Below are 22,605 nucleotides of genomic sequence, written 5' to 3' on the forward strand. Positions count from 1 at the left end.
TAAGTCATGATCCCAGGGTCCTGGAATCGAGTCCCGAGTTGGGCTCTCTGTTCAGTGGGGAGCCTGCTTCTTCCTCTCCTTCTGCTGCTCCTAATGTTTATGCTCTCTCTCTCTGTCAAATAAATAAAATCTTAAAAACAAACAACAAGAAAACCAACTACTTGTCTCATTGAACTGGCCTAGATGCCAGATGGTGGAGATTCTCTTCACAATTTTGGCTAAGAGGAAAAGGTGCTTCCCAAACTCTTATTACTTATTTCTTAAAATAATTCCACAAGGCATATTCCTTAAAAAAAAAAAAAAAAGGCACAGTTGAAATAAAGAAATGAAAGTAGCATACTTAAGATCCTGGGGCAAAAGAGGAAGTAAACCAAAATTAGAACTTGTGGTTATGTTTTCCCGAGCTTACAACTGAAGTTTGGTTAGCAACTCATTAAGTTTTATCTTCCCTACTTTATCACACCCACTTTTGTTCACCATCACCTCTTCTGCACCTTAAATGTATACATATGCATGTTTGTGGAAACATCACCAGGAAAAAAATATATCAAAGTTTATAGAAGTACTTGTTGAAAGTATGGTTCTTCAAAGGGGAATATATTCAAGTCAATTTAAAAAATATTTATTGAGCATCTACATGTAAGAAAAATTAGACTGAAGGCCAAGTAAGGATGAATAGAGACTCAATGTGCTATGATGTTCCCATTGGAGAAAGTTTATAAAGATTCTTTGGTGTGGAACCATTGTTGGTTATTACTCAGTTCCTGTTCTCAGTACCCTGTCTCTTTCTCATTCCTTAGGTGAGTCTTGGGGTTGTGGTTTCGCATGAAGATACACCCAAAGTAGCTTAATGGGATTCAGCAGAAACAGGTCCTCCAGGCCTTGCCCCACCTAAGAGAATATTTTATTATTTCCTAGGCAGGTAGTTCTTAAAATTTACCACTAAACTTTCACCTGGAAAGCCTCTTTAAAATGTGGAATCCAGGTTGCTGGGGAAGGGTGGCTGGGTTATGGACACCAGGGAGGGTATGTGCTATGGTGAGTGCTGTGAATTGTGTAAGACTCATGATTCACAGATCTGTACCCCTGGGGCAAACAATACATTATACGTTAATTAAAAAAAAAAAAAAGGACATAGTTATGGAATAGAACGTGGGGAGGATTGGAGAGAAATTAAGACAATTTTTACTTATTTATAATGAAATTTTGAAGAATGATAATAAGTCAAGGTATTATAATGTTGTGGTATAATATATTGGGGAAAACACCAAAGTAAAAATTTTGCAGAATTTGTTTCTATCCATATTTCCTAATAAATAGCTGAATGATCTTAAAAAAAAAAAATGCAGAATCCAGGGGTGTCTGGCTGGCTCAGTTGGAGAAGCATGTTACTCTTGATCTCGGGGTCATGACTTCAAGTCTCATGTTGGATGTAGAGATCACTTAAAAATAAATAAACTTGAAAAGAATAAAATAAAATGCAGAATCCTGGGCTTCCTTCCTCACACTTCCCCAACAACTCTGCTCCTGCTGATTAAAATTCAGGTTAACGGGGCACCTGGGTGACTCAGTGGGTTAAAGCTTCTGCCTTCGGCCCAGGTCATGATCCCAGGGTCCTGGGATTGAGCCCCGAATCGGGCTCTATGCTCAGCGGGGAACCTGCTTTCCTTCCTCTCTCTGCCTGCCTCTCTGCCTGCTTGTGATCTCTGTCAGTCAAATAAATAAAATCTTAAAAAAAAAAAAATTTCAGGTTATCTACAGAATTTCTATTTTTCATAAGACTCCAGGTCCTCATCTGATGCAATGGTCTCCAGGCCAGTTTCAGGGAAATGTCCAAAAACACCTGAAAGAGAATCAGCTGGGCACTTATTTTTTGAAAGCTGATTCTCGATCCCTTTGAATTAGAATTTTGGTGGCAGGGCCTGGGAATATTCATTTTAAATTCTTCTCCCACTTGATTTTTACGACTTCCCAGATGCCCTTTGAGAAGAATTAGCAGATCTCCTACTTTATATTTAAAGCCCAGTTTAGATACAAAGTCCTCTGGAGAGAGAAACAGAAAAAAGAGAAGGCTTTCCCTGCTAGTAAACATTGATTTTAGAATCAGTCCTTCCTAGCCCTTAGAATCCATTCCTGGCTTATTGCTATTCTAAGTATTTCCTGGGAAAAGTCTGGGTTCCCAAGGTCAGGCAGTTCTTATACCGTCTGAGGTAGTCAGGACTGCTGCTGGTGGGCTCATCTGAGGCAGCCCTTATTTGCAGATCAAACACAGGCAGGCCCATCAAACAGTAACAGGAGCCACAGAAACCCTGGGGGTTGTTAGGCAGTGTCTTCCTAAAGAATGGGGCCACGGTCTTTCTGGGGCCACCTGTCTGCTTCCCTGACCCATCCCATTCTGACATTCCTCATTCCCAAAGCCATGTCTAACATTCCAGATGCCAGTTCTGTAAAACAGTCACTTGTCATTCAGATCACTTGAAAAGGGTATGAGGTGGCCGTGGGGAGTGAAACAAGCATCCTGAGATGGATATGGGTTTGAATCTTGGCCTCCCCTGCTTAGCAGGCCTGAGTGTGAACCAGCTACTGAGCCTCAAAGGTAACTGCTGGGAGGGGCCGTGTGAAGTCTGGAAAGTTGGTGTGTGAGAGCACTGGAGAGGGACCAGAGACATGGTACATTCCTCTCTTCCTGACTCCCTAGTTCCTTTCATCCTCATTCATTCCTCCTTATTCCATCTCTCACCCTCCCTGCTGCAGACAGCTGGGCTGGCTTGTAAATTTCAGAAGGCTTTCTTCAGCCCCTCCCCTCTTCACGTTGTGGAGGACTCTGCTTAGGCACTACTTGCTCTCACCAGCCTCCCAAAACCAGAGCAACTTCTTGGTCATCTTTGCTGTAGCCAAAGCTGCTGCAAGCACTGACAGGGAACATTTGCTGAGCACCAGGCAAGTGCCAAGTGCCAAGAACTGAAGACACTATAGGAAAAGTGCTTAGGGTGGTGGCTGGCTTATTTAGTCAATTATAGCTATTACTCACCATTGTTTTGCTATTTATTTCTCAAAGTGAGCCTGGATGGGGCGCCTGGGTGGCTAAGTCTGTTAAGGGTCTGCCTTCAGCTCAGGTCATGGTCCCGGGCTCCTAGGATCCAGCCCCACATTATCAGACTCCCTCGTCAGTGGGGAGTCTGCTTCTCTTCCTCTCCCTCTGCTCCCTACGCCCCCTCCGTGTGTGTGTGTGTGTGTGTGTGTGTGTGTGTGTGCACTCTCTCAAATAAATCAATAAATCTTAAAAATAAAAACAACAAAAAAAGAGAGACTGGAGAGTGGGTCCTGACTGCTGTTCTGCTCTTTACAGGTGAAAAACCTGAGGCCCAGAAGAAACTAAGTAACTTGCTCCCAATCACATGGTGATCAGTGAAATTAGAATTTTAACCCAGTCTAGAGACAGCTTCAAAATCCATACTTTTTCAACTGCCATTATTAAGATCTCAGTATGAGGTCTTACATTCAGAACAAATACGGGAAAACTTCAGAAAAAGCTGCTAGCTCTGGAGATGTACACATTTTCATTTTTTTTATGTGTGAAAAATTAAAGTGCCTTATAAATAACTTCAAAAAAGTCACACAGTATTTGTGGGGAAAGTGACAACACTAAACAAGAATGGAAATCCAGATAAGCTGCTGACATTGGGTGATGTGCAGATGGAGATTTGGTATGTGCATCTCTTTGCCTTTGTATATTTTTGAAATTTTCCTCATTGAAGAGTTAAAAACCAAATTCATTTCATGTCTGTCCAAAATATGGTGATTGTGTACGGTAGCAGATTATCTGCTACTCTAAATTTGTAGTTGATAGACTTCACATTTTGTGAGGATTCTGTGATTTTTGAAGATTTGGAAGACTAAGTTTTTAGTTTTTAAACTCTCAAAATATATGAAATTATATTTGCTGTATAATATTTGTTATATAAAATAATACAGAATATTTATATTTGTTGTATAATAATTTGTTGTTTAATATAATTTGTTGTATAAAATTTGTTGTGGCCTTGACAGCCCTATGGTGAAAGTCTAATTATCTCCATCTTGCAGATGAAACACTGCAGCACTGAGGGAACTCCCTGGCTGGAGGACTCTTAGCTGGGGGGAGGGGATTCTGAACTCAGGTGGAATTCTCAGGTCCACACATATTTTGTTGCTTGCCTTGAGGGCACCATGAATACTTATTCATCTTAAGTCTCAGTTGGGAATGATTTTTACCACAAATACGGGAAACCATACTATAGCTTAAGTGGTTTAATAAAAAAAGAGCATTAATATTCTCATGTAATAGGAGATTGGAATGAGGCATTTCAGGTGTGATGCCACCCCTCAGACATGCCTCGGTGGCTCTAGGTCCTTTCCGTCCTTATGCTCAGTCACCCCTGTTGATGCCTTCCCATTGTTACACCTATCTTCTCATTGGCAGGAGACAGTGGCTTCACACAAGTTTTCAACGCACTTGTGACACAGGAAGAAAGGTCAGGGGAAGTGCTAGGGAATTCTTAAGGGTTTTTCTCTCCTTAGCAGGAAGCAGAATATTTCACAGAGGCTCCCAGTAGACTTCCTCTTTGTCTCATTGGCCAGAGCTTTGTCCGTGGTCACTCCTAGTGAGAAGAAAAACTAGGAAATCGAGGATCTAGTAAAGAAGGATAAAATTACTAGGGTTGAATTTGATAAGTGGTTCACGAGCCTGAGGACACATTAAATCACTGTGAAGTTGAATTATTGCTGTTATTTAAAAAAATATATATAGATCTTTACTTAGAGTTTTTTTAGAAACAGGGGAGAGGTTTATACCAAATACCACAGCAAAGTTTCTGAAATACACATTTTAACATTTCTCTATCCCCAAAGTCTCGCTTCTTATATCAGTTACCCTAGCCTCATACCGTCTCTCCAAAAACATGAACACCTTTGGAATTCTTATTACACCCTCTTTCTACTTTTTTCTCCTCTCTTTTTTTTTTTTTTTTGAAGATTTTATCTATTTGACAGAGAGAGATCACAAGTAGGCAGAGAGAAAGAGAGAGGAGGAAGCAGGCTCCCTGCCTAGCAGAGAGCCCGATGTGGGACTCGACCCAGGACCCTGAGATCATGACCTGAGCTGAAGGCAGAGGCTTAACCCACTGAGCCACCCAGGCAGCCCCTTTTTTCTCCTCTTAACTCTTAATCATTTCCAGATCTTTCCTTATACTTCTCTTTATCTCTTTCTCATGTAGGAGTCATCTAGCCTATTGTGTTAATTACCTACTGGTGTAACAAATTAGTCCCAATTTAGTGTCTTAAAATACCCAGGTTATCTCACAGATTCTGTGGGCCGGGAATTTGAGGGCAGCTTAGTTGGATATCTGTGGCTCAGTGTCTCTCATGAGGTTATAATTAAGATGTATGCAAGGGCTACAGTCATCTAAAAGCTTGACTCAGGATGGAGGATCCCTTTCTAAGATGGCTCACTCATACAGCTGTTGACTTGAGGCCCGACTTCCTTGCTCCATGGTCTTTCTGTAGGTCTGCTCAACATGGTGGCTGGCTTCTCCCAAAGACAGTGATCTGAAGGTAGCCATAGTGCCTTTTCTGACAGAGTCTCTGAGGCCTACACTGTCACTTTTATTTTATTCTATTTGTTAGAAGAGGGTTGCACTCAAGGAGAGGAGACTAAAGCACTCTACACACACACACACACACACACACACACACACACGCACACATACAAACCATGTTAACTATTAACTATGTGGGCTGGTGGATTATCTCAACCTTGGTAATCATTTTATTTTATTTGAGTTTTTAAAATTTTTTCAAATATTTTATTTATTTATTTGAGATAGAGAGTGGAGCGAGAGAGCAGGAGCAGGGAGTAGAGGGAGAGGGGGAAGCAGGCTCTCCACTGCGCAGGAAGCCAGATGTGGGGTCCGATCCCCAAACCCTGGGATCATGACCTGAGCTGAAGGCAGAGGGTTAACTGACTGAGCCACCCAGGTGTCCCCTGGTAATCATTTTACACTGTACATGCATAGCAAATCATTACATTGTACACTTTAAATATATATAGTAATATTAGCCAATTTTCTCTCAATACAATAAAAAAAGAACTTATCTTGGAAAATCAAGCAGATGGAAAAAGGATTAAGGAGTAAAATTCACAGACAGTTTTATCATTAGGAAGTCAGTGTTTATGCAAGTCCAAGAAGTTCTACACTTTGAAATAATTTCTCTTAAATCCTGAATTTAAGTAGATTGTGATTTAATGTCTATGGGGGCTTACAGACCTTCCAATTTTATATTTTGGCTTAAAAAGGGCATCTTAATTCTTTCAAGATGACTTTAACAACTGACAGAAAGGGTGGTGATAATTTCTTTTTCCACATTTCTCTAAGCTGAAAATGTATACTTTTCATAATTGACGTACATCTTCACGGGAAAAGAGAGCTTTACTTGTTTTTACTTTTTGTATTGAACAATAATTGACATACAATATTGTATTAGTTTCAGGTGTGCAACTTAGTGACTTGATATTTATATACACTAAGAAATGGTCACCACGGTACATCTAGTTACTATCTGTCACCATATAGTTTTTACAATATTATCAACTATATTCCCATTGTTGTACTTCTCATCCTTGTGGATCATTTATTTTATAACTAGAAGATCATTAACCTTGCTCTCTTTTTTTGTTCACACCCCCTGTTCTCCTCTTCTCTGGCAACAAACACTTCATTCTTTATATCTGAGTCTTTCTGTTTTGCTTTGCTTCTTCATTTGCTTTATATTTAGATTGTACATATAAGTGAAATCATATGGTATTTGTCTTTGTAGGAGTTATTTCACATAGCAGAGTACACTTTAGGTCTATCCATGTGGTTGCGATTGACAAGATTTTATTCTTTTTTATGGCTGTGTAATACTCTATTCTATATATATACATATATATGTATATGTATATACATACCACATTTTCTTTATCCATTCATCTACTTATGGATGACTTTTCCTATCTTGAATATTGTCAATAGTGCTGCAATAAACATAGGGGGCGCATATGTCTTTTTTAGTGTTTTCATTTTCTTTGGCTAAATATCCAGAAGTGGAATTGCTGGATCATATGGTATTTCTACTTTTAATTTTTCGAGGAACCTCCATATTGTTCTCCACAGTGGGTGCACCAATGTACATTCCCACAAAAGAGTTTCCTTTTCTCCTCTTCCTTGTCAACACTTGTAATTTCTTATCTTTTTTTTCCCTTGTCTTTTTGATACTAGCCATTCTGACCCTTGTTGGGTGATACCTCATTGAGGTTTTGATTTGCACTTCCCTGATGGTTAGTGATATTTAGTATCTTTGTGTCTGTTGGCTATCTGGATGTCTTCTATGAAAAAATGTGTATTCAGAGCCCCTGTCTGTTTTTGGAAAAAGATTTATTTATTTATTTTAGTAAAGTTGAGGGGAGAGGGGGAGGGAGCGAGAGTCCCAAGCAGACTCCACCTTGAATGCAGAGCCCGACACAGGGCTTGATCTCACATCCCTGAGATCACAACCTGAGCCGAAACCAAGAGTCAGATGCTTAACTAACTGTACCACCCAGGTGACCTCTCTGTCCATTTTTTAATTGTTTGTTTTTCTGATATTGAGTTCTATGAGCTCTTTATATATTTTGGATGTTAACCATGTATGGGATATGTATAATTTACAAACATCTTTTACCATTCAGTAGACTGTCTTTTTGTTTTGTTTATGGTTTCCTTTGTTCTGCAAAAGCTTTTCAGTTTGATGTAGTCACAATAGTTTATTTTTGCTTTTGCTGTTTTTGCCTCTGGAGATAGATCCAAAAAAAATATTGCTAAAAGTGATGTCACAGAGTTTACCTCCTATGTTTTCTTCTAGGAATTTTATGGTTTCAGGTCTTACATTTAAGGCTTTAATCATTTTGAATTTATTTTTGTATATGGTGTAAAAAAGTGGTTTAGTTTCATTCTTTTTGCATGTTGCTGTGAAAAACTCTAGAAGAGCTTTTCTTACATATGGGGGTAGGGGGGAAAGAGGGACAAATTTTAAACTATGGGACCAATCACAAAGCTTTGCATACAGAAAGTGCTCGATAGATGTGTGTTAAATTGGCTTGAATCTAATTGAATGAAAGCTTATGATGAACTATGAACCACTGAAATGAATAAAATTAAAAGGACTATATGGATATCATAAGCCAGGGATATAAATCTTCAAAAAAAGAAGGATAGGGCAAATAAACCTGATAGCCTATATGAACTTTAATGAATTCTTTTCTATTTACTTATTTTTAAGTAATGTCTATGCCCAATATGGGGTTTGAACTTATGATCCCAAGATCAAGAGTCACATGTTCTACCTACTGAACCAGCCAGGCACCCTGAACTTTAATGAATTCTTTACATAAATATGTCAAAATACGAAATAGGTAAATTTATTAAAAGTCATTTGCTAACTAATTAACAACTTAGTACTGTAATTACATGAAAGATTTAGATTCATGGAATCAATCATAAAAATATTTTGGGGTATTACTGGTTTGGTTTCATAAATGACACAAAGGCTTAGACACTTTTCATATTTATAAAGGGTCTCTAGCCTAGGTTTTCTTTATTCCTAGTTAGACCTCTTCTATCAGAGCATATTACCTCTTCATCTGGTATGTATCTCCTCAGGAAAAAGCTCAATTGATTCAATTTATTATTTACTTGAAAAGTCAATAAAATGTGACTAATTTTAACAAATATTTAATGAATAACTGGAAATCTCATCTTAATTTTCTTATTGTTCCTACTTCCCTAGTTATTATAAATTAGCATGAAATTGAAATGCCAACTGGACTAAAGTAGGTAAGTCCTTTGTTTAAATTAGTACTTTGTAAGGTGACATTGTAACACTCCAAAGCCCTCATATATTACGATGTGTAAAGAAATACCTTTCTTCCTGTTCTTACAACTTACGCCTTATGCCCGCACAGTGGAGCGATTCCAGTGTAGCTGTCGGGGGCTAGCTATCCTGATGCGACCTGCTCCATGGCAGATGCAGGTTCATGGTGCCTGCCAGGAAATCAGCCAGGGGATCCTTACTGCTCTAGACTATGTCCTGGGGAGAATCCTAGGCTGTAAATCGCATGCCATAGTATTGGATTAGGTAATAGATTCTGACCTGCTTTGCCTCCCAAAGAACAGGAATTTATCAACTGGGCACCTGGGAAATTGTAATTTATACCTCTAAGGAGAGCAGAGGAGTCTGGACAACTAGCTGTGGCTATTATTTTCTGTATGTACAGAAACCTACTCTGTTGGGGGGCCTGGGTGGCTCAGTCGGTTAAGCATCTGTCTTGGGCTCATGTAATGGTCCCAGGAGCCTGGGATGGAGCCCCAAGTTGGGTTCCCTGCTCAGCAGGGAGTCTGCTTCTTCCTTCCCCTTTGCTGGTCCCCCTGCTTATGCTCTCTTTCTCAAATAAATAAATAAAATCTTAAAAAAAAAAAAAAGAAACCTATTCTGTCAATTTCAAATAAAATGGGCAGGTTGTCAATGTTATTGGAGAGATGCAATGGACATTTCAGGGACAGAGGGATATATAGTTCAGTCAGGGGATCCAGAGAACTCAAAGGAAGTATAGGTCAGGAGTGAAATTGACCTGGGCTAAATTAGGTTCTGCAGTTTACTAGTTGTGTAATTGTAAGCAAGTCATTTAGTAGCCCTATAAACCCTTTTCTTCCTTAACTGTCCTAGGGAAACTGTTATCTTCTTCTCCACTAAACTGTGAGGTTCAGATTGCAGGGAGAAGAATGATTGCTGGCATGCAGTAGGTGCCTGAAATACTTTGTTCATCTACGCATGATGAGAAATTAAAAGAATATTTGAAAAGGGCAGTTACAAAAATATTTACAAGTTTATATCTTAAAACCTTGCCTTAATTACAACTCTGGGAAAATGTACAGTATGGTACAGAGAAAAAGATCAGAATTGCATAGTCTTGGGTCAAGTTCTGTGACTTTGGAAAATTTTTCCTGCTTAAGGTGCCTCAGTTTTTACTTCTCTAATATCCCTAAAAATCACACCACTAAATTTATAATAGCATCTATGGTTGTGACAATTAAGTGAGGCAATGCGTAGGAAGTACCTTGAACAGGGCCCCAAATGCAGTAAACACACTACTATTGCTTTTTTGTTGCATTACAAGATTGTTAACCTCATCTCTTTGCATACCTGTTTGTACCTCAGTTCTAACAGTAGGTGGCAGCAATGCTCTCTTAACCAATTTGAATGAACACTGCCAATTTTTTGAATAATTAGTGAAGGCTTACTGTGTGTAGGGCACCAGAAAAGCAGGGGGATAGAGATCATAAAGAAAAGAATGGAAGGGAGGAGGAGGAAAGAAGAAACAGGGGGTGGGTGGGAGACAAAGAAATGTTTAGAAATGATGTGATAATTCAAAAGAAAATACTAAAATAGTCTTTATGGGGGTGGAGCAAGAACCAGATCTCAGTTAGACAGCCTTCTACCTTATAGGATTTAATGTTATTTAAAAAAAATATATTTTATTTATTTATTTGACACAGAGAGATCACAAGTAGGCAGAGAGGCAGGCAGAGAGAGAGAGAGAGAGAGGAGGAAGCAGGTTCCCCGCCCAGCAGAGAGCCCGACGTGGGACTTGATCCCAGGACCCTGAGATCATGACCCGAGCCGTAGGCAGAGGCTCAACTCACTGAGCCACCCAGGCACCCCTGTTATTTTTGTTTTTAAAGACATGTGGGAGAGTGGTACTTACCATATATTTTCTGTGTTGACAATTTTTAAGTCTCTCTTAACTGGTCCTAGATGAGATTTTAGCTGCCCAGAAGGAATCTATAAAGCATAAGGTGTTTTGCCCTTCATTTTTATCAAATTATTAATCTCAATTATAAAAATATAGCTATTTTCCTCTGTGTAAAATACTCCTACAATAAGACACTTAGTGTATATTAGTTATCTGCTGCTCTGTAACAAATAGTCTAAAGGTGGGTGGCTTAAAATGATAAGCATTCATTTTCATATTTTCTGAGGGCCAGGAATATTGGAGTGGCTTAGTTAGGTGGTTCTCACTCAGGGTCTCCCATGAAGTTTCAGTGAAGACATCAGCTGGGGCTGCAGTCATCTGAAAGCTTGATGGAGGCTTGGAGGGTCTGCTTCCAAGCTGGCTCACTCACATGGGTGGTGGCAAGAGGCCTCAGCACCTCACCGGTTGTTGGCTAGAGGCCTCTATCCCTTTGCCTGTGAGTTTCTCCATAAGATGGCTTGAGAGTGCCCTAACATGGCATCTGATCTCTTCTAGGGTCTCTCTTGGATTTTCTCACTAGATCCAAGAGAGACCACAAGAAGGAAGCCACAATACCGTTTATGACTTGGTTTCAGAAGTCATACTCTGAAACTTCTACTGTATTTGTTCAAAATGAGTCACCTAGGAAGTAACTAAACACCATTCTCAGGAATCATATACATATACAGGAAGTGAGGTTCAAAAATGGAGAAATCGCAGGCTGTCTAATCTCTCTCAGTGGGGCCATGGACATATATATCATCCTCTCCCTGGAGCTTAATTTCTTCCTCCATAAAAAGAGAACAGCCATAGCATCTTGAACCACAACTCTAAAGTGGCCTATCTCTGCTCCATCTAGGTGTGATTTCAGTTAACAACTTGGTCTCTATTTTTTCATCTCTAAAATGAAATGATCTTAGACAGTGGCTTTCACACTTTTTAGACCCATTGTGAGAACTATATTTTATATTGAAACTGCATACGCGCAGGCATGAAAAAGAGTCCATATGGATAACAAAAAAGTAAGTTCCACAAAACAATACTTATTCTCATGATGTACTCACATTCACTGGCCTCTGCCCCATTCTATGTTAATTTGTTTGAAAAAAATTCAGTTCAAGATCTACGCATTGATGTTACAGCCCATTGAAGGGTTCAACATTCCTAGTGTTAAAAGCTAACACCCACTCTCACTCCTTGAGGCTCCCTTTTCAATGGTATTAGAACAGAAATGTTAAAGAGTGAAGGAGTCCTCACCTTCTAATTTTGGGGAAGCAAAAAGCACCTTCAAAGGGGGTTCAAGCTGGGGCGCCTGGGTGGGTTAAACCCTCAGTGGATTAAAGCCTCTGCCTTCGGCTTGGGTCATGATGCCAGGGTCCTGGATTGAGCCCCACATTGGGCTCTCTGCTCCGGGTCGAGCCTGCTTCCCCCCTCTCACACTGCTTGCCTCTCTGCCTACTTGTGAACTCTCCCTGTCAAATAAATTAAAAAAAAAAGGGGGGGGGGTGGTTCAAGCCTACCAGCCTATCCTAATGGGCCGGGAGCTAGTATCAGAGGCTTCTTGTCAGGGTGGAAAGGGTACCGTGTTTAGCTTCAAAAGCTGGCCCTGCGACTCATGAGCTCTGCCACCTCAGGCAGTCCCTTAACCTGAGTTCATTCCTCCCTTCCGTAAGTGGAATAGTAAGTATCCCTTGCCTATCTCATAAAGTTGTTAGCAGGCACAAAATGAGACAATTAATCACTTACCATGTTGGCAGAGAAATGACAGACATGATCTTTATTCCTCACAAGGACCCTGCAAGATACAGAGTATGACACTTGTTTTACAGATGGAGAAATTGAGGATTAGAGAATTTACACGGGCAAGACCTTAAAGTTAGCGAGTGGCAGAACTAGAGTGCCAAGCCCGTTCAGACTCCCAAGACCTATGGGAAGGAGGCAGCCTATCTTCATTTGACGTTTAAGTGGTGACCATCGGACGTATTAAAATACAGATTCGATTCACAGACCTGTACCCCTGGGGATAAAAATACATGTTTATAAAAAATAAAATTTAAAAAAAATACAGATTCATCCTGAATCACTTCAGTGTAATGACTTCAGAAACTGGTCCATGAGTCGACCTTTTCTAATCTGTCATGTCCTGACCACGACAACACGTAACTTACCACAGGTAGGCTTGGGGCTTTTTCGCGTTTCTAGCTGCCTTGACCCACCAGGGACAGCGAACATTGACAATACCGCCTTGCTCACGCTGAACACGTCAGCACTGAGCACATTTCTGTAAGCGGTACCCCCAAATGGTCCCCACAACTAATTCCCCGGGTCGCTTCAATACAATTCCCTGACATTTAAAAAGTGTCATTTTCGGAGAAAGGCCTAGCTTACATCTCTTTCGCTCCCAAGTTTTGTTCCGTCAAGGGTGTGCGAGCCTTGGCCGCTTAACCCGAGGGCCCCCGCGGGACCCCGTCCCGGGCTTGGCTCCCTTAGGCCCCGGCAGGCGGGACTGGCACCACAAAGCCCTTTATTGAGGCCTCCGCGTGACGCGAGGCACCCCGCTCCTGGGCGCTGCCCGCAACTCGGGAGCGAGCAGGACGGAGGCGTGTGCCCGCGGCGCGGGCCCGCAGCTGTGCGCGGCCATGGGCGCCTAATCGGGCGCGCGCTCCGAGACCAGCGAGTGCGGATAATCAGGCGCGGGCGCCCGCTCCCCCTCCCGGGATCCCAGAGACCCGCCCTCGAGGCCCCGGCTGACTGGGCGTGCCGGCCGCGCGTGGGGTGGGGTTGGGAGGAGGGGCGGGGCGCCGGCGTGGGAAGGGGCGCTGGGAGGGGCGGGCCCCTCCGCCCTCCGCCTCGGGCTCTGCAAGCGGCCGAGGCTCCACCCGCTTCCTGGAGCCGGGTCCCGCTCGGAACTGCGCCCCGGGGCGGCGGGGAGGTGCGCCCCTCCGAAGGGTGCGTGCGAGGAGGGTGGAAGGGGTTCGTACAGTGGGCCACTTCCGGGTAAGCTGAGATTTCGGAAAAAGGGAAAACCCGGGAAGGTCGGCATTCCTTTAAAGGGCTCGGGCGGGGAACGGGAAGTTCCCGTGTTCGCAGAGCCTTTCGTCGCTTAACGTTGCCCAAGTCAGACACGTTTGGGTGCGGTGTTGGGGCCAGTTTGGCAGGTTGGGCAGTGACGGAATGCCGATGCTGTTAACTTGGCTTTTTCTCCGTCCTCGGTAAGAAAGGATCAAATGAGTTCATGGAAAAGAGAACATGGTTGTACCTTAGGGGTTCAGCTTCAAGGAATATTTGTTAGGGATGTTCTGACATCCAGAAATGCTCTTTCTAAATCTTTTTATTGTGTGGGTATTAAAGTGAAAGCCATTAATTCTGAGAGTTGCAAACATTACAGGTAAAGCGAACAGAATATGCCAGTCATTCCATCAGGCACCTATGTTAGGAAATTGGACCGTGGTGATTCACCATGGCTTACGGCTTGCCAAGAAAGAACACAGTGAAAACCATATTGCGGGGCAGTTGTTATAACGTGTAAGTATTTTCATCACTGTGAGCATTGACTGGGGGTCGGGAGTGTCCTTGGTAAAATAAAAGTACCGGAAGCCTTATGTTCCCCATGAGATACTGGGCTAGGCGGTTCCAGTTATCTGAATAGTGATTTTTTTTTTTAAAGGGAAATGCTTTTTTTTTTTTTTTTTTAAGATCTTTACTTATTTATTTGACAGAAAGAGATCACAAGTAGGCAGAGAGGCAGGCAGAGAGAGAGGGGCGCGGGGGTGGGGGGGAGCAGGCTCCCTGCTGAGCAGAGAGCCCGATGTGGGGCTCCACCCCAGGACTCTTGAGATCATGACCTGAGCCAAGGCAGAGGCTTAACCCAGGGAGCCACCCAGGTGTTCCTAATGGGAAATGCTTTTTTTTTTTTTTTTTTGGAAATGCTTTTAATAAGAATTTATAAATCATCTTACTTGGTCTTTACAACAAAACAACACAAACTGAGGTTCGGAGAAGTGGGTTGATCAAAATCACACAGTCATGAAGTAAACAAGTGACAGGGATGGAAGTCTGTGTTCTTACTCGGAAGCAATATCTACTACTGTCAACTACGTTAAAATTCCTCTGTAGAGAGTGTAAATCTACCTAAAAATGTCTTCGTGTCAGGTATATCTCCCCCCCCTTAGGATTTTTTTTTTTTTTCCAAATTATTTACTTGTGAGAGAGTGACAGGGAGAACAATTGAGTACAAGCAGGGGGGAGCTATGAACTTTGCTCCCTCTCCCACCATTTCTTGTGTAGCCTAATGGGTAAGACCTCAGATTCTAGAGTCTGACTTTCTGGGTTCAAATCCTAAACCCATGAGCACAACAGTCTTGTGATCTTGAGCAAGTTGTTCTACTCCTGTTTCCTAATCCTTCAAATGAACATAATAATAATACCTGCCTACCTCACAGGGTTGCTGTGGCAATTAAAAGTGTTCATATAGGCAAACTGATTAAAATAGTGCCCAGCATACAGCAAATGCTAGATAAAAAATAGGTGTTTTATTCCTCTTCTTTCAAAATCAACATATAAGGATAAACCTCATTCTTTGATTCTGTGTATGTACCACAGTGTGTTTAACTAGGCTCTTCCTGTGCGCTATTATTAAGGCTATTTTGTGAGATTTTTTGGACAAAGAATGCTTCAGTGAACATTCTTATAAATACGTCTTTGTGTCCTTGTTCAAATGCATTTATAAGAATTGTAGACTTCAAGTCCCTCCTTAAAGTTAGATGATGAAGTGGCAAGGAAGCTGGAGGAGGAAAACAAGCAGACCCATGTACAGAACACTCTCATTTCCCTGATTTGTACCAAAGCAGGTCTTCTACCTTTCCTAGTGCATATGAACTCATATAGACTCTACGAGATGAGAAACATGTAGTTGATATTTTAAATTTCCAAACTAGAACATATAAAACAATTCATTGAAGTTCATGGTGATTATTTTTAGTATTATAGTTTGGGATTTCCTCCCCTTCTCCAGTTTTCTGAGGATTCTCTTGGTTCTAGTGCTTCTAAATATGTACTCCTAGGCTAAGTACCAGCTCTGGTTCTTAATTAACTTCTGAGTCTCTGTTTCTTTGTCTACCTGCATGGTGGTTATAAAGATTGAAATAAGATCACACACTAAAAGCCTTTGTGTATGTCAAGCACCCTGCTCAATGCTTGATTTTTCCCCTTTTCCCTTCCCTAATATGACCCTAATTGTGATCAGCCATAAAAGACTTAGAGCGTACAGTTCTTTCTTTCTTTTTTTTAATTTAAGATTTTATTTATTCATCTGTCAGAGAGAGAGAAAGAGCACAAGCAAGGGGAGAGGCAGGCAGAGGGAATAGCAGGCTCTCCACTGAGCAAGGAGCCCGATATGGGACTCAATTCCAAGACGATGAAATCATGACTGGAGCCCAAGGCAGATGATTAACCTACTAAGCCACCCAGGCATCCCAGAGCATACAGTTCTTAATCACATCATCTTAAAAGAGATGGAAAGATTGGATTGACTTCAGGGAGGCTATTTTTTTTTTTTTTTAAGATTTTATTTATTTATTTGACAGACAGAGATCACAAGTAGACAGAGAGGCAGGCAGGGGGAGAGAGGAGGAAGCAGGCTCCCTGCCGAGCAGAGAGTCCGATGTGGGGCTTGATCCCAGGACACCGTGATCACGACCTGAGCTGAAGGCAGAGGCTTTAACCCACTGAGCCACCCAGGTGCCCAGGGAGGCTATTTTTGAATAAAACTTCCTGCCATTAAAATTCATAATTTTTCAATATATCTCTATGTTAGAATATATGTATGTGTGTGTGTGTGTGTGTATTACATTATACATTTATTTTATTTTATTTTTTTAAAGATTTTATTTTTTTGACAGAGATAGAGATCACAAGTAGGCAGAGAGGCAGGCAGAGAGAGAGGGGGAAGCAGGTTCCCTGCCAAGCAGAGAGCCTGATGCGGGGCTCCATTCCAGGACCCTGGGATCATGACCTCAGCTGAAAGGCTTAACCCACTGAGCCATCCAGGTGCTTACATTATACATTTAATGTAAGGCTCTTTCTCCTGGCTAAATTTGCAACTCTGGAAAATCCTGAAATCTCCCCATAAGCGAAATTTGCAACTCTGGAAAATCCTGAAGTCTCCCCATAAGCGAAAATGTCTAGTGGAAAATAGAACTGAGAATTAAGATGTCTTCTGTATATCCCACAATAGATGCTCAGTAAATACTTTTGAATGAATTAATGAATTTTTGCTCCAGACAGGAACCTTGGGAACTTGCACTGCTTACAGAGACCTGGTACACGAACCTAGCCAACATCAAGTTGCCATTCTTGGGAGAAATTTCATTTGGTAGTCCTTTACACCTCAAAAAAACTAAAACCATTAAGAATGCTCTACTCCCTTCTGCAGAATGTAAGTTCTGTAAAAGCTACTTTAGCAAATAGCAAATTTTATCTATGTTATTTTGCTTATTATCAGATAAATGTTTAAATATACTCATTCACACCATACCCCTCATCTATGTAGCCCTTCTTGTTTAGTATCGAAGAATGTGAATTTTGCCGTGTGATTCAATGTTCATTTTTAACAATATTATGTCTGGTGAAAAAGGTCCGTTGGATTGCTCCTATATTTTATTTTCCAGCTATGAAACTTGAAAGGGAGTATGAAATGAAGCGCTTGGATCGCCTGAAATGTCAGGAGAATGTAGCTGAGGAAATTCAGCTTTCCCTAAGGGAAAGGCAAGTTGGTTTGAGAAGACCTCTTCCACCTAAGTGATATCATCTCGTAGTTGAACCTGTACTCAGTGCTTTCCACATCCAAAGGCGATGAAGGTCTCCAGACTTTTGCTGTGTGAAGTTGGGTACAGACCTACAAATGTCCACTGGTGGACGAGCCAGCTCCTGTGGGTTGGTGGACAGCTCTGATGGATCTTCTGTGTTCTTGCCACTTACTTCTTCCTTTGTACCACACGTGACAACACTGTAAGTAGATGAAAAAGTAGTTGGAATTAAGTCGTTTATGTGATTAGTCATTGTGATTTTTGTAAAATTGCACCAAGGGAGGAGGAAACTCCTTGTCAGAGATATTATTTTGAATTTGCATCTTTGAGACACCAAAAAGGAGAGAGAAAAATTGTTTTTTTTTTTTTTAAGATTTTATTTTTCAGTAATCTTCATATCCAACATGGGGCTTGAACTCACAACCATGAGATCAAGCGTCACAGGTTCCAATGACAGAGCCAGCCAGGCATCCAGAAAAAAATTCTTCTAAACATGGTAGACTAAAATATTTTATTTGGTTAAGAAAAATTTTAGGTTTCATTTTAGTAACTCTTTAGTTTCCAATGTTCAGTAACACATCAATTACTATTCTCATGCCATACTTTATTTCTATCTATCTGTCTATCTATCTAGGCTCCATGCCCAGCATGGAGCCCAGTGTGCAGCTTGAACTCACAACTCTGAGAGCAAGACCTGAGCTAAATCAAGAGTTGGAGACTCATCTGACTGAGCCACCCAAGGACCCCTCTCATGTGGTACTTTTATTTTTTATTTTTTTATTTTTCCTAAAGATTTTATTTATTTATTTGACAGAGAGGGAGAGAGATCACAAGTAGGCAGAGAGGCAGGCAGAGAGAGGGGGAAGCAGGCTCACCGCCGGGCAGAGAGCCCGATGTGGGGCTCGATCCCAGGACCCCGAGACCATGACCTGAGCCGAAGGCAGAGGCTTAACCCACTGAGCTGCCCAGGTGCCCCTCATGTGGTACTTTTAAAGTGGCAATTCATAGAACTTACTTTCTGCTTGTGTTTTCCCCAAAAACCCTCCTTTTGCTTTTGGTTAATTTCCTGTTGTCTCTCTGGGATGTCCTTGGAGCATGTGAAACACACTCAAATATATGCAGATGACATGAAAATGCAAAGACCTAATTTTAAGGAAAATGGTTATTTAGAGAGAGGTTAGAGAATGGGGACTTAATAAGCTGAAAAATGTTGGACTAGCATAAATCAGTTTTCCTAGAATTTGAATCCAGCATGGCACAGTTGGATATGAAAGTTATATTTGAGAGGTGCCTGGGTGGCTCAGTGACGAAGTGTCTGCTGTTGGCTCAGGTCATGATCCCAGGGTCCTGGGATGGAGCTTGCATCAGGCTCCCTGCTCAGTGGGAAGCCTGCTTCTCCCTCTCCCACCTCCCCTGCTAGTGTTCTTTCTCTCACTGTGTCTCTGGCAAATAAGTTTTTAAACTTTAAGAAAATGAAAGTTATATTTGAGCACAATTTAGTGTTTGTTAGGTGAATCAGTAGGGGTTTGGTGTCTTCTGTTCTCTTAGTCTCATTCCCAAAGGTCTCGTGGCCTTGTTAAGAGTCATGCTTGATACTTGGTGGCCTTCTTCAGCTCTCAGCTTGGCTGCTTCAAGTGGTGTGACCACTAGAGAGTTGCTTTATGTCTCCGAGTTTCAGTTTTCTTTCATGTAAAACAGGAATGTTACTGGTACCTACTACACAGTTGTCTTGAGGATTAAATGGAAACTGGCCCACAATGAGAATTATTCCAGTAGTTATTCCGGTAATCACTGTGAGCATCACTGCCTTTTTACTGCTATAATCTCTGAGTATCAGCCTGACTCTGTTGACCTTTGTGGAGATCAAAAGTCTTGAATTTTCAAGAATTGGGTTTTGTTCTTGTCAATGTATTCACCAGACCATACATGAGCTGATTTTTTAGTTTAAAATCTGGCCATTGTACCTATGGCATCTCCTGATTATTTCTGTTTAAAAAACGATAATCTCTGATGATCAGTTTGTCACTTCTGTCTTTTTTTTAGTAAAGATATTTAAAAAAAATATTTTGTTTATTTATTTGACAGACAGAGATCACAAGTAGGCAGAGAAGCAGGCAGAGAGAGAGGAGGAAGCAGGCTCCCTGCCCAGCAGGGAGCCCGATGAGGGGCTCAATCCCAGGACCCCGGGATCATGACCGGAGCCAAAGGCAGAGGCTTTAACCCACTGAGCCACCCAGGCACCCCTTTAGTAAAGATTTTATTTATTCATTTCACAGAGAGAGACACAGCAAGAGAGGGAACACAGCAGGGGAAGTGGGAGAGGGAGAAGCAGCTTCCAGTTGAGCAGGGTGTTTGATGTGGTGCTGGATCCCAGGACCCTGGGATCATGACTCAAGGTGAAGGCAGACACCTAATGACTGAGCCACCCCAGTGCCCCATCTTTTTTTTCTTTTTTCTTTTTTTTTTTAAGATTTTATTGATTTATTTGACAGAGCACAAGCATAAGTCTTGTCTTGCTTTACCCTGAACTGTTTATTTCCACACGGTTACGTAGCTCTCTCTGATTTCTATGTTATCATCATGGGGATTCACTTCACACTCTTTGACGTAGGTGCTCCTGTTTCTTCTGTGTCTGACCATCCTCTTTCTTGGTTTATTTGTTTATTTTTATTACAGTGGAGCATATTCTCCAGTGGTTACCTGAGAAAGGGTGCATGTGAGGAAATTTTTTTGAGGTCTTATCGTCCAAAGTTTGTATTTTATGCTCAGATTTCATTGATAGATTGGCTGAGTGTAGAATTGTAGGTTGTAAATAATGTTTCTTTAAAATTGTGGAGGATTTGTGTATTTCTTTTTAGTTTTTGGTATTGTTAGTGAGCAGTCCAAAGTCATTTTTACTTTGGATGCTTTCCCTGAAACCTGCTTTTTTCTCTCTGGAAGCTATGGCATCTTCTAGATCCCACTATTGTGATAGGAATCATGGTGTAAGACTAATAATCTGATATAACATGGTCAGGTAGAGCCCTGGGCATAGAGCACGCGCCACCGGGATTGAATGCTAGTTTCACCGCTTATTAAGCTGTGTTGTCTGGGACAAATTATTTAACTTTCCTGTGCTTTAGTTCCTTCCCCTGTAAAAGTCGGTAGTGATGGGGTCCCTGGGTGGCTCAGTCGGTTAAATGTCTGACTCTCGATTTTGGCTCAGGTCATGATAGCAGGATGGTGAGATGTAGCCCTGCACTGGGCTCTGTGCTGGATGTGGAGCCTGCTTAAGATTCTCTCTCTGCCTCTGACCCTCCCCCAACTCACGTGCTTTCTCTCTAAAAAAAAATATTAAAAAGTGGGTAGTGATAGTTGTGACAAGTAAATGAGTTAAATATGTGAAACACCTAGAACAGTGCCTGGCACAGAGTAAGCACTAACAGACAGCAGTAACTACTCTTACCAGTACCTGTTGTGCTTGGTACTACACAGGCCCTTGCAATCTGAAAATTCATTGCCTTAAGTTGTGGGAAATTATATTAATTTTTTGGTACATATTTCTACTTTATCATTTTCTCAACACATTCTAGAATTACCATTAATATATGCTACATCTTCTGTACTGGCCTTCTAATTTTTTTATCTTTTCTCTCTTGTTTTCCAACTTTTTGTCTTTTGCTTCAGTTTCTGGAAGAAGCTCTGAGTTTTATCCTCTAACCATTATAAGTGTTTAATTTCTGGTCTCCTATTTTTTTCCTCTGAAGGCTTGCTCCTCTCCTTTTTATTTATTTATTTATTTATTTATCTATTTATTTATTTATTTTTATTTTTTATTTATTTATTTTTTTAAAGATTTTATTTATTTATTTGACAGAGAGGCAGGCAGAGAGAGAGGAGGGGGGGAAGCAGACTCCCCGCTGAGCAGAGAGCCCGATGTGGGGCTCGATCCCAGGACCCTGGGATCATGACCTGAGCTGAAGGCAGAGGCTTTAACCCACTGAGCCACCCAGGCGCCCCGCTCCTCTCCTTTTTAAAAAGTAACCTTTTTTATTCATGATTGCCTATCTTCCCTTAGCTCTCTGAGGACACAAAATAGATTCTTCTCCCTGAATTGTATGTGTTTCCTCAGCACTGTTTTTCTGTTTATTTTTATTTCTGTCTTTCACGTGAAGAGCTCTCCCCGTAATCCAGGTGTGACCATGCGTAATTTAAGGAAATAGATGTGGCTTGGCTAATATAGGCCTGACTAAGGGATCATGGAAGAAGTAGAAACCACAAGATGGTGCCAGTGATTGGATGTGGTTGCGTGAGGGGATGTGGGTGAATGAAGGAGAGGAATTTAGGGTGAATTCCAGACTGTGGGTTCGGGAAGGGAAGAATTGACTTGGGTGTGTAGGAGCTATGTTAATTTTAGGTAAGTTGGTATTGGAAGTTCTTGGTAGACATGAGTCGTGGGTTTAATAGGGAGGAGTGGGTACAGGGAAGAAAGGTGAAACCATGGGTATCTTTGGTCTCATCAGGAGGAGTGCGAAGAATGAACAAGGAGTGGTGGTGAACGTTCTGAAACTTTGGTTGGCTTAGATACTGAAACCCTCGGTGAATTGCATGCTGAATTTTATTTTTAATGAAAAATATTATAGTATAGAAATTTAACAGTAAATAGCTGAAATTTTTGGAAAGAATCTTCATTTTTTTCAGTTGATAAAAATTGTCCTCAATGAAAACATGGGGTCAGAAGAAGGGGAGAGAGAAGGGAAAGGAGAAAAGAAAAAAACCCATATAATAAAATCCTAGATGTAGAAACTCTTTCACTTGCTCTATTTATATCCTGTAGTCCTCACAATGACCCTGCAAGAAAGAAAGGACAATCACAGAGCAGAGCAGAGTTCTAACATCAGAGGGGGAAAGTTTGTGGGTGGGGCTGGGCCAGGATCTTGATGAGGCAGAACTTTCACCAATGGCTGACAGGGC

The 22,605-nt window shown here is 41.4% G+C and overlaps 2 protein-coding genes and 1 long non-coding RNA gene across 5 annotated transcripts in view; 2 read left to right on the forward strand and 1 right to left on the reverse strand.

Moving 5' to 3' along the window:
• Positions 1–8,016: 8,016 nt before the first annotated feature.
• On the reverse strand, positions 8,017–13,619 carry LOC116870432. 2 transcript variants are annotated; one of them, XR_004383219.1, is made up of 3 exons: positions 13,235–13,619; positions 12,593–12,641; positions 8,017–8,050 (listed from the first exon to the last, which is right to left on the reverse strand). It is a non-coding gene; the product is annotated as an uncharacterized LOC116870432 (long non-coding RNA). The 2 variants fall into 2 exon arrangements; XR_004383218.1 differs by lacking the exon at positions 8,017–8,050 and adding an exon at positions 10,819–10,896.
• A 203-nt stretch (positions 13,620–13,822) lies between these two features.
• CUNH4orf36 (chromosome unknown C4orf36 homolog) lies at positions 13,823–17,729 on the forward strand. Its single transcript, XM_032862102.1, has 4 exons — positions 13,823–14,058; positions 14,235–14,371; positions 17,128–17,282; positions 17,515–17,729. The coding sequence occupies exons 2-4, from the start codon at positions 14,307–14,309 to the stop codon at positions 17,646–17,648; spliced, it is 354 nt and encodes a 117-aa protein (XP_032717993.1). The 5' UTR covers positions 13,823–14,058; positions 14,235–14,306; the 3' UTR covers positions 17,649–17,729.
• A 45-nt stretch (positions 17,730–17,774) lies between these two features.
• The window catches only part of SLC10A6 (solute carrier family 10 member 6), a 43,727-nt gene continuing 38,896 nt past the window's right edge, over positions 17,775–22,605 (forward strand). The window contains exon 1 of one of the 2 annotated variants that reach the window (XM_032862078.1): positions 17,775–17,854. The gene's annotated coding sequence lies outside the window, so the exon portion shown is untranslated. The remainder of the gene's footprint in view (positions 17,855–22,605) is intronic. The other variant, XM_032862069.1, reaches the window with a different exon arrangement.

This window comes from Lontra canadensis, unplaced genomic scaffold, assembly GCF_010015895.1.
Source record: "Lontra canadensis isolate GAN:19392208 unplaced genomic scaffold, GSC_riverotter_1.0 scaffold1, whole genome shotgun sequence".
Taxonomy (NCBI): domain Eukaryota; kingdom Metazoa; phylum Chordata; class Mammalia; order Carnivora; family Mustelidae; genus Lontra; species Lontra canadensis.